Source organism: Balaenoptera ricei, chromosome 10, assembly GCF_028023285.1.
Source record: "Balaenoptera ricei isolate mBalRic1 chromosome 10, mBalRic1.hap2, whole genome shotgun sequence".
In the NCBI taxonomy this organism is placed as follows: domain Eukaryota; kingdom Metazoa; phylum Chordata; class Mammalia; order Artiodactyla; family Balaenopteridae; genus Balaenoptera; species Balaenoptera ricei.
In genome coordinates, this window is record NC_082648.1 from 64740611 (window position 1) to 64760003 (window position 19393).

General features: G+C 42.8%; 1 protein-coding gene across 1 annotated transcript in view; it reads right to left on the reverse strand.

The window, feature by feature from the left end:
- Positions 1–19031, reverse strand: part of E2F7 (E2F transcription factor 7) — a 28882-nt gene extending 9851 nt beyond the window's left edge. The window contains exons 1-6 of the mRNA XM_059934705.1: positions 18948–19031; positions 10949–11224; positions 9676–9844; positions 4900–5190; positions 3930–4088; positions 2321–2455 (exon numbers count right to left, since the gene is read on the reverse strand). Of these exons, the coding sequence (XP_059790688.1) occupies positions 2321–2455; positions 3930–4088; positions 4900–5190; positions 9676–9844; positions 10949–11224; positions 18948–19031 (1114 nt within the window). The remainder of the gene's footprint in view (positions 1–2320; positions 2456–3929; positions 4089–4899; positions 5191–9675; positions 9845–10948; positions 11225–18947) is intronic.
- Positions 19032–19393: the final 362 nt, after the last annotated feature.

Sequence of the window (19393 nt, forward strand, 5' to 3'; positions counted from 1 at the left end):
CTTACGCCACAGCCCTAGGGCAATGAGTATAAGAACTTGTGTTTTCTATTATTATGCTTTATTATTTCTTTCTTATGCAGTAGGAGGCTCAGTTACTAAGTGACCAAAGGAATAAGGTCAGCAGAAACTTCACGGCTGAAATGCTGCAGAACAGTGAAGATAATAGAAGGCTGGGCTTTGGAGGCACATTTTATGCTTAAATAAGCCTGTATGAAATCAGGACAGAAATTTCTATACAGAACCAGGCCTAGATTCTATAAAGAAATGACCCCTGTTATTCAGATAGTCATTCCTACCCCGCTCATCTGTGCTATTTTTTTGTAAGTTCAAAGCATGTACATTTAAATTATAAGACTGATTTAATAAACTGAAAGGCCCAGCTAGACTTACATTTTCTGAAACACACAAATATTGAAAAAGAAAATCACTTATAGTTTTCTTTTTCTTATAACAAAAACCCAACAGATGTCCTGTTTAGAAAATCGGAAGTTAAAAAAAAAAATCAGAAGTTATAGAATCAAAAAGAAGAAAATGGGTCAAGATAGTAATGGATCATATCTACCCTCCTTCCTGAAACAAATAAAATATTGGACAAAATATATAAAACAGTGGCTCTCAAGACACTGGACATCAGGACAGTGATCCCTTAGAGATCACTGGGAAGAACTTAACCCACATCCTCTCTGAATTCCTACCGAGCCAGTACTGCCATGGGTAGTGCTTAAGAGTTCTCTAATTTTCAAATGTGTGCTAATTATACACCTTCAATAGAAGCTCATTAACCAACTGAAATGCATAAGGCACTGATCTGGGTACTAGGGTGTAATCAAAGGTGAATAAAAACTGTGTCTGCCCTCAAAATTGTACAGCAGGGACAAAGCATAATATCATCACCAAGTACAATAGCATGACGCCAAACTGCAAGAGTTTAGATGAGACACTCTGCTCTGGGTGATCAGGGAGAACTTCATGCAAGAGCTGATGTTTGAGTGAGATCTTGAAGGTTGAATAGAATATTTTTATGTTGAAAGGGGGAAGAGAGCTTCACAGGTGAAAAGACTGGGAGAAGCCAGAAGAGGAGTAGAAAGTGGCAAAGTTGTACACTTCATGCTGGCAGGGACCATATCACACACGTCTTTGAATCTCTCACGGCATTAGAACAGGCAAACCTCGGAGATATTGCGGGTTTGGTTCTAGACCACTGCAATAAAGCGAGTCACATGAATTTTTTGGTTCCCCAGTACATATAAAAGTTAGGCTTACACTATATTGTAGTGTGCAATAGCACCATATCTAAACAATGTACATACCTTAGTTAAAAAAATACTTTATTGCTAAAAAATGCTAAGCATCACCTGACAAGGCAGGGTTGCCACAAACATTCAATTTGTGAAAAACACAGTATCTGCGCAGTGCGATAACATGAAGTATGCCTGCATAGTCCACATGAAGTAAGTACTTGCTGGGTTGAATTAATTATACTTGGTTTTAAGTGGTTTCATCTAGTTCCTAAGTGAATAATGTGTTACCAGTGAGGTAGAGAGCTATATCTTTTATAAGCCTGGGTTAAGTGCAGGAATTTATGCTACTAAGACTAAAATTGGAAAGGTAACTTAAAAATAACTTTAGTAAAAAAAAAAAAAAATAACTTCAGTGGCTTTTTTCCAGGCAGCATAGCCATACATAAAGTAGCTGGTGCAGAAGGATCCAGTCCCCAGTTGTGCAAATATTACTTTTGAAGTTAGTAGAAGATAATACCCTCTTTTGCTCTAATTTAGTAAAATTATGACATTAGCAACCTTTTAAATAAATTACAAAAAAGGTGTTCATTACATCCATACTATATTTAGAAGCCATCTTACCACATATGAGTTTTGGGATAGTAATTGATATAATTTTTACATTATCTGGAATTTCAAAGAAAAACAATGTTTTATTCTGCTAATGCAGAAACAACCAGAGTTCATAAGAAGTGTCATTTAAAAAATTAAAAAAATTTTTCTTTTATGAAGTGTCATTTTTAATCCTCAGTCCCAAACTTCCAGGAACTTTGGAATAAAATAAAAAATGCAATAGAGCTGTGCTTTAATAGTTCCAGAAACTGCCAGGTTCTAAGTTATCTGTGTGTAAGCCAACCAGCATAACCATTTGTAGACTAAGGCTCATTGTTCCAAGACTGATGTCACTAGTCTAATTTTGAATGTGATGTGGGTGATGGGAAATGAAGGTGAAGAGCAATCTCACTGTGTGGTAGGTGTATGATTTGGAAAAGGAACTGGGGATTATACATAGAACGGTCCCTAGCAAAACCATGCCTTACCAGTGGAACTGAAATCCACAGGCCCAATCCACTTGAAGGCGGGTTTCCGGCCTCGCTCTTCTGTTACGTGCACTTTCTTTATCAGTGCCAAGCTGGTCAGAACATTGGCTATGTCATAGAGGCGTCGTACCTTTGCTAGAAGATATAAAGACAATTGCGGTCACACCATACATTGGTCAGCAACACCATTACGTTTTAGTTTATGTGACAGGTCACTTTCTAGCCACCATATATAAGCCTCTAGCAGAGAGTAGTGGGGTAGTATGAAGAGACCAGTGGCTCCGGCGTGAAATCACCCAGGATTTATGTATCTGATGACACTAAGGGAAGGTCACTGTGTTCCCCCATTTCCACAACTTCACACCTCGTACAAGAGGTACCTGGTGACAGGCCAGGATCGCTGTGATTGCAAACGTACCAAGAGAGGGAAATGGGCTGTAATGAAAGGCTTAGGAAATGTAATTCTGATCTGTGGCTCGTCAAAAGCTTGCCCGGAGTTTCTTCCAGCAGGAGGTGGTGGCACCTGCTCCACAGGGCAGCTAGGCTGTGAAAATGACAGGGATTCCCCAGAGCTTCCTGAGAGGCTGCACTGCTGGGCACACAGACCGTCTAGGGTTCAAGGTTACGAGGTAGGACTGTGCTGAAGACAGGCAGCGCCTCCCCTTTAATCCCAGCGTTCTGGCCGCCCAGCGGGGGAGGGGTGGGAGGGGCATTCCCTGAGTCTGAAGAGGTTTTGGGAGAGACATTTGAAAATACAGGGATTGGAGGAGAAATTCAGAGGGGTGGTAACACATTAAACAGGCAGGATGATGCCCACAGAGTAAGTTCTATTCAAGAAATCAACTTACAGGTCGGAAACCTACTTGAACTTAGGGCTAGGATCAAGCAAAGGGCTTTGATTACCGACCAGAAACATCAAGCATTCACCCCAGATGCCATATTCTTCCCAATCTGGATAGAGCTGGATTTTATCTAGTCATTTCTCCCACAGGGTGGCTATACTTCTAGCTGGAAACAAACAAACAAAAGCTAGAGAATGTTCAGCTCATGGTTTCTCAGGGCTTGAATGAGCTACCAGGAGCCAGGGCCCTTTGGCTCAGCACCCAGGCTTGATGGAAAAGGAAGATGCACGGGGTGTGAAACCTGGAAACACTTTCCTCATCCAGCAGGCACGTCCCACCACCCCTATAACCCTACCCTGCTCATTCCTCTGGTTCTTACCTGTAGACAACTTTCATGTCCACCCATCAGAAGAGTATGCAGGGGGCAAGGAAAGAAGGGAAAGAAAACTCAGACATTCCGTCTTGGATGCAGCGATACTAAAGAGAAATGCAAAGCCTCTTACATCCTCCCTGACCTGCATTTGTGGGATGCCATTCTGCTTCCACCATCCACTCTGCCGAGGAAAAGGCATCGGACAGAACTTTCACAGGAATTCTAGTATGTGACCAGCTTACCTCTCACAGCACCAAGAACCTTTATGAAGGCAGGAAGGAGTGCACGTCTCAAAAAAAAATAATAATTTTTTAAATCTCTGAGGCAGCAAACATCAGCATATGACATCCCACTCTTTCTGTGCTGATAAGTGGAATTAGGTGAAGATGCTTACTTTTAAATTTACTATGATCCGGCGTATCTTGGCTTTCTTCTATCAGTATTTTGGCAGCCACATCAAGAGTAACAATCTTGGTTTTGGAGACCAGGAACAGCATGACAAATTTCTGGCTCATAATTCTCAGAGACTTATCTTTTCTACTGTTTGCAGATGCTACAAAGGGAATAAAACAAAAGCGTCAAAACGTAATTTACCACCAAGAGAGACTGTACTTCTAGTTTGCCAGGCCTATCTAACTGTATCAGCAGATGGAAACATCACTCTTGTTACAGTGATCAGCGGAAGCCTGTTGGACACACATCATAAAAAGATGGTTCACAAAGAAATAAGACAGATTTTCTTGTGGGTCATAAAATTAGAGTAGGTATAAATTCTGAAACGCTTTATATTCATACTTCATTGAATAGAAGCCATGAAGTAGTTTTCCTGAAGCAACTTTGGAAAAGATTAAAGTAGAGGGATAAAAGGATAGAGTTAGGGCTCAGGAACTGTTTTCAGGACATCAACTCTTCCCTCAATGGCAAGGTCTCCACTTTTATTTCTCTGAGCCCACAATAGCTAGACTATACCCTCCACATAGTCTTTTCTAAGTCATCTACTCCAGTATATAATTAAACAAATAGGATCCTTTGAAGAGATAAATTCTTTCCAAGTAAATTTTCCTTAAAGGCTCACGAGCCGGAATCAGCATGGGGCTGTCAATCTGAAACGGGAGCGCTGTTCGAGATCTACGGTCCAGACACACCAAATACCAAGTGAAACTGCCACGAGACAGTTTTTCAGTGAGGTCGAGTGGGCAGCCCAGTCGGGAAGCCATCTGTCTCCCTGTCTTCAGGAGAGAGAATAAGAGGACATCTCCCTCCAGGGTGGTCCATTTGGCTCTTCCCGTTCTTAGCAGTGACCCTCTTCAGAAGACACCATCGCCCTCTCCCTGCCATTACTCGTGTGGGTACAGTGGACTCACAAGAGGGATAGTCGGGTTCAGAGAAATCCAGTAACTGTGGATCCTGGGACTCTGGACAGCCATCTCTTCTGCGTTCTCCAAATTTATAATCCATCAGGTCGAGCTCTTTCTGTTGGAGGTGTGCCATCTGTTCTTCGTATTTCTGCTCCTCTCCTAGCCTCTGGAGGTTCCTCAGGGTTTTCGGCAGGCTGTGCCGTCCGTGCCAGCCGTACTGATTCTTGGCCACCCGGCTGACCAGATGCAGTGACTCCAGCACATTCACAATGTCGTAGATGCGTCTCCTTTCAACGCCTGTTTGAAAGAGAGAAGCCAGCCATCATCATGCCGACCAACATTTTTGAGTATAAATTCCTTGAAGGCTTGGACCTTGTCTGTGGGCTATTTTGTGTGATACTTTGCCCAGCAAATATAATTGCTCAACAAATTCATACTATATGAATGCAAGCAAAAGAAATTGTTTTCTTCTTGGGATCCAACTCTCGATAAGATCTAGGATAAACATCCACCTTGAGATGGATGATAGTTTCATCTGTATTACATAAATAGTAGAGCAACTTTTCTTTGGACCTGTTAGGCAAACCACATGAACATTTCAGTGCGTTAAAACTGGTGGGCTTGAGCCACACACGTCATAGTAATAAATGCTTGATGAATGCTGGATGGTTGATTTTGACTTGTATTCCTAGTTATACAGACTATAGAACTGTGTCCAGTAACTGTTAACGCATTATTGGACCATATTCTCCTTTCCTGGAGTTTGAATGATGTGAAAAAATTACTTGTTAATTCTCTTAATGGCCAGTAAGGAAAGCAGATGGTAAATATTTTGTTTCCCATTTTGCACTGGAAACTCAGGAGTCAAGAGCTTGGGCACCCTTCTCAAGTTGCTGGAGGAAGCTAGTGCCAGGGCTGGAACAACATACAAGTCTCCCTCTGTTCATCACACCTGCGGACAACTCTCCCTGTGCTCCCATTCACTGTATCCTGCCAAACAGCCCATTAATAAAGCACAGAAACTCTAGCACAGGCTGACCATCCGGTCTATCAATTCCCTACCCACTTTCCCAACACTCCCTAAATAGCCAGGATTACGAGCAGTCTATTGAATTTACTAAAAATATTTACACTGGTTAAGTGCGGGGGCTTCAGGGTCAGACTGCATGAACTGGAATCCCTGCGTTATCCCTTACTAGTCGGGTGAGCCTGGGAAGTTACTTGATCTCTCTGAGCCTTAGTATTTATCTCATAAAATGATGAGGATTAAATGTGATCATAAACTTAAAGGGTTTCTGATAGGTGTTAATTTATCTACTCTTTGTATGTTATTTGGTAAATAAATTTATCTACTCTTTGTATGTTATTTGGTAAATATCAGTACTTCCTGCGTGGCACTGGAGATACCTAAAATTCCTGCTAGCGTAAGAGGTGACAGTAGAAACAGATTTTTAAATCTTCCATCTTGACTCATCCTGTTATGCAATAGGCCCTTAGGCTTTGGGGACTCAACTGGCCCCTTGTGCTCTCGCCTAAGTATCCGTAACAAAAGCCTCCAGGCATCTCCCAGAAAACTGGCCCAGCTACAAAAATGCCTTCTTTCTCTTCACTTGCCAAGAGCTGTTCTATAATCAGGGCAGACTTGGTGCACATAGCTCTTGGCCTTTCAAAGATTTAACACAAGAAATAAACCAGGTTACAATGAAAACTGTGGAGCTGAGAAGAAATTCTATCCCATGCATGAAGAGGCATTTCGCAGTCAATCAGAACATTTCGGCTCATGACCCTGAAAGGTTCTTCATTCTCAAAAGCTCAGGCTTTGGTGCCAGATGCCTGCTGGAAGGTGTTGGCCAGAGCAGTCAGCAGCCCCTTGTCCAGATCTGCCTGGCTCCTTATTCCAGTCTGTTTTCATATATTAACACATCTTGTTGAGAGTGGAACGTTATAAACCTTCCCATTAGAAATGTCATGTGAATGCAACTGAGACAGCCCAGGGCCAGCCATAGGTCTGGCTGTTTTGTTATTCTGTATTAGACACAAGCTGCTAAGTCTCCATCTAGTGGCTAGACATCTCAAGAAATAAAGGAAGATTTGGACAACTAAGAGAGGAAGATGATGCTTGATACGCACCGTAAGTGTTCAGAAGGTGGTGCTGGCAAAAGCCCATAGGCAGCTACTTGCCTGAATAATCACTCACCTTTGCAATCTGGACTAACTGTCCACTGGCTGGGTGCGCCTAAACGTCCCACGTCACAGGTCTCAAGTCCAGCAGGTAACTCTGGGGCTTGCTCTGCCAGGAAAGTCTTCCCTGGCACTGAGCCTTCTTTTTCTTTTGTATTCAAGGCAATCCGATTAATCGTGGGCATGGCATTAGTTATGCCCTTGAGGATTTACCAATTGTTACCATGCTTCCCTTATGCCCCATAGAGCTTATCAAGAGCATCTCAGCCCAATAAATAGTTTCCCAGGCTGTGTAACTTTCCATTCACTAAAGTCACTCCTAGTTCTTTAACCTCTTACCTATAATATCAGTATCGAATCTACATGAGACCAGAAACTGGGAATGAATGCACTTTGAATGCTTTGCACATCCTTGGTTAAAATATGGTCTTATAGCTTGTGACCTGGGATAGAGCAGGAGTTTAGACTCAATCCCAAGAGATGGTTAGCCCCGAAACAGCTTCTAGGAAGGGACTCACATTTTTACGATCTCACGTGAAGAGAGATGGCAAGTTCATCTGGCAGGTCTTGGAAATTGTGAGACAGCAGGAAGCTGTTGCAAAAATCTTTGGCATTCTGCTCCAGGCGGTTATAACATGGGGATTTACAGCCCATATGAGAGTAGGAGCCCACTCTTCTGTCCTCCCTGGGACCTGTAAGGTAGCTTTCCAACATCTAATCTTTTGTCTTCTGCACTGATAGCAGTGCAAGGACTCTTGATGAGGCCGGGGTATATGGAGGAAGGTGGCTTCATGAGCCCCAGTGAGAAAGACATTGTATGATCTGTTGTTTTACCCTCATCTTCTTTTTTTTTTTTTTTTTTTAATTTATTTTTGGCCATGTTGGGTCTTTGTTGCTGCACGCGGGCTTTCTCTAGTTGCGGCGAGCGGGGGCTACTCTTCGTTGTGGTGCACGGTCTTCTCATTGCCGTGGCTTCTCTTGTTGTGGAGCACGGACTCTAGGCGCGTGGGCTGCAGTAGTCGTGGCACGAGGGCTCATAGTTGTGGCTCGCGGGCTCTAGAGCGCAGGCTTAGTAGTTGTGGCACATGGGCTTAGCTGCTCCGTGGCATGTGGGATCTTCCCGGACCAGGGCTCGAACCCGTGTCCCCTGCATTGGCAGGCGGATTCTTAACCACTGCGTCACCAGGGAAGTCCCTATCCTCATCTTCTTAAGACTAGTTTCCAGGACCCAGTTCCTCAGCTATGTCTACACCAAGCCTCTGTCCAGCTGGCTCGCTTTCCCCTTCCTGTTTCATTGCTACCAATGCCAGAATATTGTATTCTATTTCTGGGTTCTAAAATGGCTCCCCGTCAAAGCCCTCTGCTTCCTCTTCCTAGCTGTAGAGGATCACAGGATGGCTTGAGGATGGTGGAGGGGGTGGGGGGAGTACCTCTAATGAGAGCTGAGTAGAAACTATTCCATGTAGCAATAAGAGTAAGCCAGGCTCTGAGTTGGGCATGTTACTGACATTATCCCCAACTTTTCTAAGTTTCTGCAAGGTAGGTGCTATGGTCCCTATGCTATAGATGAGAAAAGAATAATTAACTTTTTAAAGCTCTCACAGTCTATAAATTAGAGAGCTGGGCTTCAAATCCAGCTCTGTCTTATTCAAAGTCCAGCCCATGGTCTTCCCATCACAACACACTGGCTCCTCATTACCTCAGTTTCCAGCAAATAAAATCTTTTTAGCCATCAGTTTGAATAATTCAGATTGATAATCATCTACTGGGTCACATTCTTTGGGCTATGGGAAGATATAGAACTAATAAACAAACTAAAAATATAATCTATGATAAAGCCTACTGGGCTGATTTCTTCGAGACTTTTTTCCCCCCTGTATGCAAACCCTCCTAATCTTTTAAGGGGACACTCTGACATCTTCAAATCATGTGATTTCTACTTATTTATTGTCAACAGTATGTTCGTCCTGAAACCAACTGCAATCCACGTCCACTAGGAGTCTCTATTCTGAATCAGCGGTCTGCATATTTATAGTCCAGACACCATTGCACATTACACACACCCATGCCATGTGAACGCATGTATTCCTCTTTATTATAAGGCTTAGCTGTTTGAGTAATATCCAGATGTGCTTTTACTAGTTGGGCAGACTTGCTGTGAAGGTCACAGTATAGGGCTTCAAACATAATGCTCTTGCTTTCAAATCGTGCTTTATAACAAAAATAACACCAGTTCTGAACTCTTTGAAGCATTTAAAAAAATAAACAGAAGGATATTTCTAAATATCTTTTGAGTCTGTCTGAAATAACATGGAATTAAGATATTAGATATTAATTTGTAATGTGAGTCTTCTGTAAACATATTTTTTAAGGTTAAGAAAACCAAATATTTGTTTGACCCTCAGGCCTAAAAGGCTCCCTGGAATCCTATGCATAATGATGATGACAGAAGAAAAGCTCTACCTGCTCCTCTGTCCTCACTCCTTTGAGGGTCAGCTCTTTACTTAGTAAAGGAGGTGATCTGAAGCCTTTGGCTTGCCCGAGGAATCAACTTCTCACCGTAACTGGAGACAGGCCTCCAGGTGATCCCATGATACATACCGAGACTGACAGCAACTTCATCTAGGGAGATGGTAGTTTTCTCAGTCGACAGTGGATAACTTGGATAGCGAGCTAGAAACTTCTGGCACAGGAGTCCTAAACTTTTCTGTTTTCTGCTTGGCCTTTGCTTTTCAAATTCGTCCACAGCACTGTCCCCAACAACATCAAGCTACAGAGGGCAGACAGAGGGAGGGGGGACATGTCACAGTTAACATCTTAACAGAGAAATTGCAATGGGTGGTATTGGCGAGTTGAGGGGAACATCCGAATCCATACCATCCTAGATTCTGGTTAAAATACATTTCCTAATCTAATTTTCTGAACATTTTACCTATTGCTTTCTCTGAACTGAACTTTTCCTCCTTTGTGATTTGAGGCTGAGTCTACTGTTTAAAATAAAAAATGAACAATGCAGTCATTTATAGGTTGCTACACCCTTGCTACTAGCGGGCTTGTTAAACTGAGATCAGCATCACCACGAGCATGTTAAGAGATATAAAACCTCAGGCCTCACCTCAGACCCGATGTATCAGAACCTGTCTCTTCCTAAGATCCTGTGTAATTCCTAGTAACGTGAAAATGTGCGATGTTCTTGCCTGCATTGTGTCACCAAACTCTTTACTTTTCACAATTTACCAAGGGTTGATGGAACTGAACAGGGGGAGCTAAATCTTATTCTTCCTTATTCTTTCTTATTGTAAGTACATTAAACTAGTGTCCTTGTCTTATCAACTCACATTTGAAAAAGGCTCAATTCAAGCCCCAAGAAAAACTGTTTTTTAAAAGTATAGATATGCTGCTTATTCAGTAGCTCTGGTTCCCTACAGGACAGGTAATTTAAAGATGATTTAACTTTAAAACCCCAAACCAACGAATTGAACATACATGAGAATGATAAAATTCCCCAAGTCAAAAACATTTAGATTAGTATTACCCTTAAAATCAAAGCAAAAATTATAATTCATGGCAGCATTAAAAAAAATCCAAATTTCTTCATTAAATCAAAATTATTAAATATCATTGCTTAAAAAATTTATCATTTAAAAATGTGTACTGGTGAAGAGAGTATCATACAGAAGAAAAGAAAGCATTCATTATGAAAAATGAGATACAGAATAAGAGTTCCACTTCAGCTGTAAATAAATAAAAAGATTAAGTGGAGTACTGCTTTTGACTCAATAGTAACCAAAAAATTGAGAATTCTGTGACTTTTTAATAATCAGGTAAACATTTTAAAATTCTATGAAAGGCCTTAGGAGCACAGCCTGTTTACCTGCAGACAGTCTGTAAACGCATCGTCCTTGTTCTCAATGGGCCTGAACAGTCCTTTTTTCTTCTCTCGGTCTCTTATGTCTGGGCTGGCAGCACTAATGAGCATCTTCAGGTTAGCGGTGGGTGTCCATGGTTCTGCCTGCTGTCTGTCGACAAGCTTAACTGGAGTGATGGGATTTCTTTCTGGAGTGAAGATTTTTTGTCTCGATAAGTCAATTGGTTCATTTTTTATTGGCGTCTTTGGGGCCATCCTTGAGCGATCAACAAATATATTTTCCTATTTTAAAAAAGAGACCTTTTAGCGAAAATGAGAAAGGGCAGGTATCAGCTAAGAGTACACTTTATTCCCATTATTCAGTAAGTCATGAAAATACAAACAGACTATATGTTCAGGGCTGAAAAATATCAGGATAGGACTAATGAAAATAAACAGAAGGATCCATGGGAACCAAAGAGTGGCTACTACTCCTTTTAAGCATATCTTTCACGGCACCTCTGTGAAAGAAGTCATGAGTGTTATGCGTCACTGGTGGATGCTTGTAATAGGCGGGGATGATAATAAGAGCAAATGTGGGTTGAGTCCATATTGCTTCTAAGTGACATATTTTTTTAAACACTATTTATGAGTTTGCATTAACTAGTGAAGAGCAATTATGCTTTTGTTCAATGTTCACCAGTGTTAATAGAGCAATTACCAGGACAGATTAATGGAAGGGCATCCAACAAAATGCCACATTTCAAACCACCCAGCTACCTAAGGTCACTCCCCCAGAGCAGTGCTTCTCAAACTACCCCTGCTGAAGGACCAGGGTTTTTCACAGACTGAAAACTCCCGGAGACTGATACATGGTCTTACTTCATAGGACTCATATGCAACTCCCATCACATGTGACTCTCCTCTTGAGTTTGCCACTCAACTTGACCTACAGCTTGTTCGACAAGAAGAGACCACTGAACCCAGGCTTAGATGTCACAGGGGCAAGATCAACTGAATTACTGTAGAGGTTTCTAAGTGCTAAACCCTCAAGTTCTGTTCGTAATGTTTTGCAGCTTGGTAATAGTTTGTGGAATAGCACCTTCCCCCAGACTCTTTGAGTAGACTATCTTAGATAATTAAAAGAAAAGATTAATGATGGGTCCATTAATCCATGAAGAAAAAGGACTAAGTACACCCAACTCGCGTTTCGAACTACTAAGTTACCGAAACAAATTTCTTTCCCCTAAAATAAGTTTTTGCCATTCAAACCCAGAAAGATTCTGCTCTTCCCAGAGTTGAACTCACCTCCAGGTAATAGTGCCTTTACATAATTAGGAAGGTGGATGAATTACATATTTGTCACTCCCTTTCCTGCACACAATATCACTCTAAATTATTGCATGCTTGGATTCTGGCTGAACAGTGGTTTAAAAAAAAGTGTTTTCCTATAAACGAGCAACATATGAAGAAGGAAAAAGAATTGTTTGGGATGGACTTCCCTGGTGGCGCAGTGGTTAAGAATCTGCCTGTCAATGCAGGGGACACGGGTTTGAGCCCTGGTCCGGGAAGATCCCACATGCCGCGGAGCAACTAAGCCCGTGCGCCACAACTACTGAGCCTTCGCTCTAGAGCCTGCGAGCCACAACTACTGAGCCTGCATGCCACAACTACTGAAGCCCGCACACCTAGAGCCTGTGCTCCACAAGAGAAGCCACTGCAATGGGAAGCCCGTACAGCACAATGAAGAGTAGCCCCCGCTCGCTGCAACTAGAGAAAGCCTGCGCACAGCAACGAAGACCCAACGCTGCCAAAAATAAATAAATAAAATACATAAATTAAAAAAAAATTGTTTGGGAGAAACTGGAGTTTGTGGTAGCAGGCCAACTCTTGTTCTCTGCGTCAGCAGAAGCTGCCAGCTAGCCATGGTGAGGTTCTGTCCTAGGGTAACAGGAAAGGGGTGGAGATGGGGGTGATGATTTCTCACGCCACTGCCGCAGTAAGCATCCTGCCTGAGGCAGTGCATCTATTCACATCTCTTAACAAATCCCTACTAGTATACAATTCTGATGAAGTCTTCTACAAGGGAACTCTCAAGGGAAAGTACTGAGTGCATATTACATGCTACACATGATACCTGTTTCATGCACTTTACACCTATTAACTCCTCATCCAATCCTGTAACGGAGGTAGTAGTATTTTTCTAGCCTACAGATGAAGAAACTGAGCCACACAGAGGGTGCCTTGCCCAAGGTCACATACAACCTCATTCAGTATAAAAGTCATTGGTAAGGCAAGAAACAGCTGACAGCAGAAGTTTTCAAAATTCTGCATCTAGAAGTAAGCTTGTCCTGGGTGTGAACTGGGAGGAAGTTATCTTTTTCGCAGCTCCAACAAAAGGTATCCAGCAGGCCACGGATTCCCGGTAGCCTCTATGGAGAGGCAGTATGGGAAGCAGTTCTGCATGCGGGCTGGTAGGGCCAGCTTACCGGCCTCTGCTACTTATCAGCAGGGTGAGAGCAGGCAATTAATTCCCTTCTCACTTTAATTCTCTCAACTGAAAATGAAGTTCATAAAAACATTGATCTCCGGAGTTATGAGAATAGTTCCTGGCATATAGTGAGCACTCAATAAAACTTAGCTATTCTCCCTCCCCCCGCTCCACTTCCTCTTCTTTATTACCATCCATCCTGGCCCTCAGAGCTAAGATAACATAGCACACTGTATTGCTATTTAACTTCCTGGGTGTGTGTCTTATCTCATTAACGAGACTGTGCACTTCTGGAGGTCAGGGAGCTAGTTCCACACGTCCCATTCCTCACAGTTTTTGGCACAATGCCTTCCCCTGCGCATGTGCTCAAGGAACACTGGGCCTTGATTATCTAGTTATTTCAAAAGGTATCCCAACGGTGGAGGGCGTGTCCCAGGCTTGTTGAGGTGCAGAGAATCATCCTTCTCCTCCACTGCCCTCATGGTACCTGTCCTCCCAGGAACACTGAGCTCCTGCTTTTTCCCCTACCAAGGAGCAATTCAGATGAATTATTTCCTCCAGCACTTTGACATATTTTCACTACAGTTTAAGTAATACTTAAAGCAGGAGGGGAGTTACGTCACGTGGTAGGTTACGATCGTTATCACACCTCTACTCAACAGAAAAAAATGCCAAGCAAATTGTTTTCTGAGGTTTCAGGTGGGCAGAAAGTCAGCTGCAATCTAATCACACTCTGCTCCATCCGCCTGTCTGTCCTGCAATCCTGACACTGTAGAAGGCAAAGGAAAGGGGATTGGAATGAGAATTCAGAAATAGAGCGGTTTTTGACTCCACTCTATGTCCTTCTGATACTGCACAAATTGTTCATTTTGTCTGGGCCCAAGTTTCCAGATCTTTGAAATAAGGGGTTCAGACCAAATTATATATGTCCAAGGCTTTCCAGCAAGGCTACCCAGCCGTGTGGTGGACACTGGGATGCAGCTGGCTCACTTCTGGAATGAATGACTCAGTTCCCCAGCTGCTGGAGTAACGCCAATAGTAAGCCTCTTCACGCTTTGGCTGAAGAGGGCTGACTCATCCGGGATCACACCCCTTCCCGAGAGGCCGGTACTGTCCTCAGTGGCTGGGAGAGGCAGCACTGACGTGTGACAGCTTGGTCCCCTTACCCTGACTCAGGACTACTCCGAGGGGTCGTCCCAGAACTCCCCATGGGGTAAACCCAACTTCCACTGAGACTGTTCTGCAGCTCTGCTTCTCCCTCTGTCTAATTCTGCTGCCTTCCCTTCCCTTAAATGGGCACCCATCCCCAGGGCACTCCCTAATAAACCACCTGCACACTAATCTCCACGTCAGATCTGCTTGCCAGGAAGTCAAGCTGCAACACCCTGGAAATCACCTCTTCAATTAGAGAGGGCCCGGAGAGAGTCCCCAGGAAACGGGTTCTCCAGTTCTCATGTGCAAACGGAGGTGATGCACCTTGGCTTACCTGCCATGCAGTTGCTGTGAGGATCAGATCAGATAATGAGAGTGAAAGCAGTTTGTAGTCTGTGAAGTGCTATGCAAGTGTTCATCACCATCGTCATCATTATTATTTATTATACCAGCATTATGACTGAGCTGTAAGCTGACATGGAAAGGACCTGGTAATTAGAAGATCTTGGTTCTAGTCTTGCTTCTGTCTCAGATACAGCTTTGATCATGTTACCTCAAATAGTACATAGTCATCAGCCTGTTCAAGGCCCTTGGTGACATTTTGCCAACCTCTTTTCCAGTCCCATCTCATGCACGTCCCACATTTTGCCCAAACAGTCCACTCGTTCTTCTTCAAACCTGCCTCGAATTTTATCACATCTGAGCCATTGCTCACACCATCACGTTGTCTCTAACGCCATGGGCTAAGCTTTGCCCACTGAAACCCAACCTACTCTTTTTTTTTTTTTTCCAACCTACTCTTTAAGACCCATTGCAAATATGACAGGCATGTCAGGAGGCGTCTCCTTCTAGCTATTGACTAACAACTCTCCTTCCCTTCAGGGCGCACTTTCCAGAATGAGTAATCCACACGGAGGGCTTTCCCCTGCCTGTCTCCCAGGGGGCTCCTCAAACCACCAGTCTGCTCTGATCCACTGCTCTCACTTAGGTCATCTGTCAGTTGACAAGCCAATGGCAAAATATTGCACTTGACCTCACTGCAACGGTTAAGACTGTTGACTATTGGCTTTATAAAACTCTCAGTCCTTCTGAGCTACCACTTTTTTCTCTCTTGGTTCTCTTCTGACTGTTCCTTCTCAGCCTCCTTCACTGGCTCCCCTTTTTCCACTCTTAGAAACTCAGCCCTCCACACCTCCCTGTTTGCTCTCTCCAGGGCAGCTCACCCACTCATGTACAAGGCTTTAAAACCAACCTGTATGTTGTCAATTCCCAAGTTTGTATCTGGCTAGGACTTTCCGTGAATTCCCAGATCAGGCAACCAACTGCCTCTTGCACATATTTATTTACCTGTAATCACACGGGTACAAATATATGCTTCAAGTTGAACTCACCTTCTTTTTTAACCACTCCCAAAAGATGAATGACCTTCAAAGAAAACCCATGCCCACTAAGTCTAGGCGTGTCCCCAGATTTACCATGCTGATTTATTTCTTTACTAGTTTCCTTCCTCTCTACTTGCCTAAGTCTTAGCACTCATCCCTTCAAGCCCTAGCTCAAGTGTTGTCTCCTTCACAAAGCCCTCCCAACAGCTCAATCCTTGTTGTCCGCCTCTTCATCCCAAACCATCCTTTTTCTACTTTTGTCATTCCTAAATGCACTGTAGACAACTGAAGAGGAGAGTCTTGCTTATAATCTCACAACTTGGGCACAGTAAGATTGGGTAATGGCGTTGAAAACTCCTTTATGTTTTAAAGAAAAGTTTCTCCGTGAGTGGTAAGAAGATGCATGCCTACCTATAGACCTTGAAGCAATGAAGATCAGACAGTCAAGAAAGATAAGTCCTCTAAATGCCGACTGACCCACAGGATACTGTTCCAGGCAACCACCAGAGGTTTCAAGAAGTACCACTAGCTTCTGGCCACTCTGGAAACTTTGAACATTTCTTGAATGTCCACAGCACATATACTCATATAGATTCTTCTGCCTATAATGACCGTCTTACTCCTTCTTGTTTCCTTATAGCTGAAGTCCTCAGCCCAGGTATTACCTCTGTGAAGCTTTCCAACTTTCTCTAGACTCCCCATGAATTTCTTTCTTAATCTTCTGTTCTGCTGGGGCACTTGGTTCCCACTCCTATAGCTCTTACCAAATCACAGTCTAGTTGGTGAGTTTTACATCTCAGTCCCTGAAAGTGTCTCAGGTAACCGAGGGCCAGGCCTGCATCATATTCGTCTTTGGGCTGTCAGTTCAAATGAGTAAGGTGTGAACAGTATGGGTTGCTGGGTGCTTTACAGACACCCAGAGAGGAGAGGCTACTTATTAATTTCAAGTTATGGAAGAAAAAAATAGGCTTAGGGAAGCTAGGAGACTTATTAAACCGCTGTACCCCCAGCCCCTGAAACATAAATATTTGTTGAAAGACTGAATAAATATATTTATTCGAGGTTATGAAGCTAACAAATGGTAAAGCAGGAAATCGAACCCAGATCTCTCTGACTCCAGATCCCACGCTCTCGGCAGCCCTAGAAATCCTCCTTCCTTTACTTCACAGCAATGTGAAAAGAGAGACAAAAGCCCAGCCTAGCATCTCGCAGGAGCACTCTGTTCCCTTCCTGTGCCGTTTCTTTGACAGGTGAGATAAGCCCTGCTCGTGAATTCTATTTCAAACGTTTTAACCACTTTCCCAAATCTCTATGGCGTCATTTGAGGTTTTCTCTACACCCACTAAAATATGGAAGCTCAGCTGGGCACAGCACTTACTGGGCTAACTAGAGTAGGAGAAGTACCCTTGTTGAAGGCACCATAAAAAGTCATTGACCCACGGGCTTCCCTGGTGGCTCAGTGGTTGAGAATCTGCCTGCCAATGCAGGGGACACGGGTTCGAGCCCTGGTCTGGGAAGATTCCACATGCCGCGGAGCAACTGGGCCCGTGAGCCACAATTACTGAGCCTGCGCGTCTGGAGCTCGTGCTCCGCAACAAGAGAGGCCATGATAGTGAGAGGCCCGCGCACCGCAATGAAGAGGGGCCCCCGCTCGCTGCAACTAGAGAAAGCCCTCGCACAGAAACGAAGACCCAACACACTCAAAAATAAATAAAAATAAATAAATTAAAAAAAAAAAAGTTTAAAAAAAAAATCTTTAAAAAAAAAGTCATTGACCCAGAAGGAAAGAGGTGGATACTGGCTTTAAATAAAAGTATACACATTCTTTCAAGGCTGTCCCATCCAAATTATGAAGGAAAACAAAAAGTTTTGCTCTGAAACTCCCAAAGCCAAAACTCTGAATATATACTTTAAAGTCTGGGCATTGCGACTCTCAGATGGCATAGCGAATTCTTTAAAAATGCTCTTTAAAAGAATAATGTTTTGGTATACTTCTTTTCCTAACAAAAATAAATCAAATGCTGGGGGGAAAAAAACCCCTACATGAAAAAGCATACAGTTTCACACCTACCCAAAATTAACGGTTGTCAAGTATTCTTCAAAGGCCCATATAACAGGTGGTTTGCAACCAGGCAATTTCATTGTGGGTGCTAAGCCTAAAATTAAGCCCAGGAACCAGAGAAGTTCAATGCCTATGGAAGTTGCTATGCTCAGATTGATATTTAAACTTTCTAAACCTGGGTTTGTCATATCTACTTGCCTCTGCCCAAAAATGCTTAGATGTTCGCTACTAACAAGCTATTACACCTTTTCGGTAGGGCACCGGCTGGTGAGGGCATTGTGCCGACATGGGTCCGGTTTAGACATTGCTATGGCCGGTTCACTTCGTAATGTTTCTTGAAGACGCTACTACTGTCTTACAAATCACAAGGCATGCAAAAACCACAAGGGAAAGCTCAGTGCAAAACCCGCAGTAACACTGTAAAATATTCAAAGAGTCCTTGGTGAGCTCAGTCACTTTATCTCCCTATATGGGAGACACTGGTCATGCTCTTGGGAGAATGGAACCACCTCTAGGAGCTGGTCCATCAGGATGAAGAACATTTCACTGCACTTTAATAATCTAGCATTTAGAGTAAAAAAGTCTATTTTCCTGGGAACTGAGGCTTAATATTCCTGCCCAGCATTAGCTAATTCTACTCTTGATAACTACAATTATTACAAACATTTGATTGCAGTGTCTCGCATATCTTTGATTCATATAAGTCAGTTTCAACATTACATCTAACCACTGCACAATGACTGAGAAATTCAACAATAATGGTTGGATGCCTCCTCCATAAAAAAAAAAAAAAAAAAAAAAAGAAAAGCATAGTCCTAAAATGTTCATCAAGATTATTATGCTTATAAGACAAATACAAATGGTATGTTGGAATCCTGAATTGAATTAGACTTCACCATCCTAAATATGATAGAACTTAAGGTATTTAAGTTCACTTACCTTTTGTGCATTTTCCCCATCTTCAATTGCAAAATCTAGTCTGGGGTTGATCAGGTCTTTTAGTGTTAAACAATTTACCTCCATCTGTAATGCACAGTTACATTAGAAAATGACTTTAAATTGGATATTCTTTCCTTCAACAAAAATATCTATTACTTGCTCATGAACATGAACTTCCGCTCCCTAAACTCATCCTGGGAATTTTCAGAATTGTGGCCACTCCAACTCTCCAAAACGCACACGAACGAGCACAAACACTTAAGTGTGCTTAGTAATTACTGAAATTGGGAAGAAAAAAAACCCGACAAAAATAAAAATTTTTAATGAAAAGCAACAGGACAAAATTAAGTTTCAAGTCAGGAGAGTGTAGGGCAAATCTGTCAGAAAGCACAGGGTCTCCTAGGTCAGTTAATTTTGGCGCAAAGAACGGGGAGGAATTCGGCTTT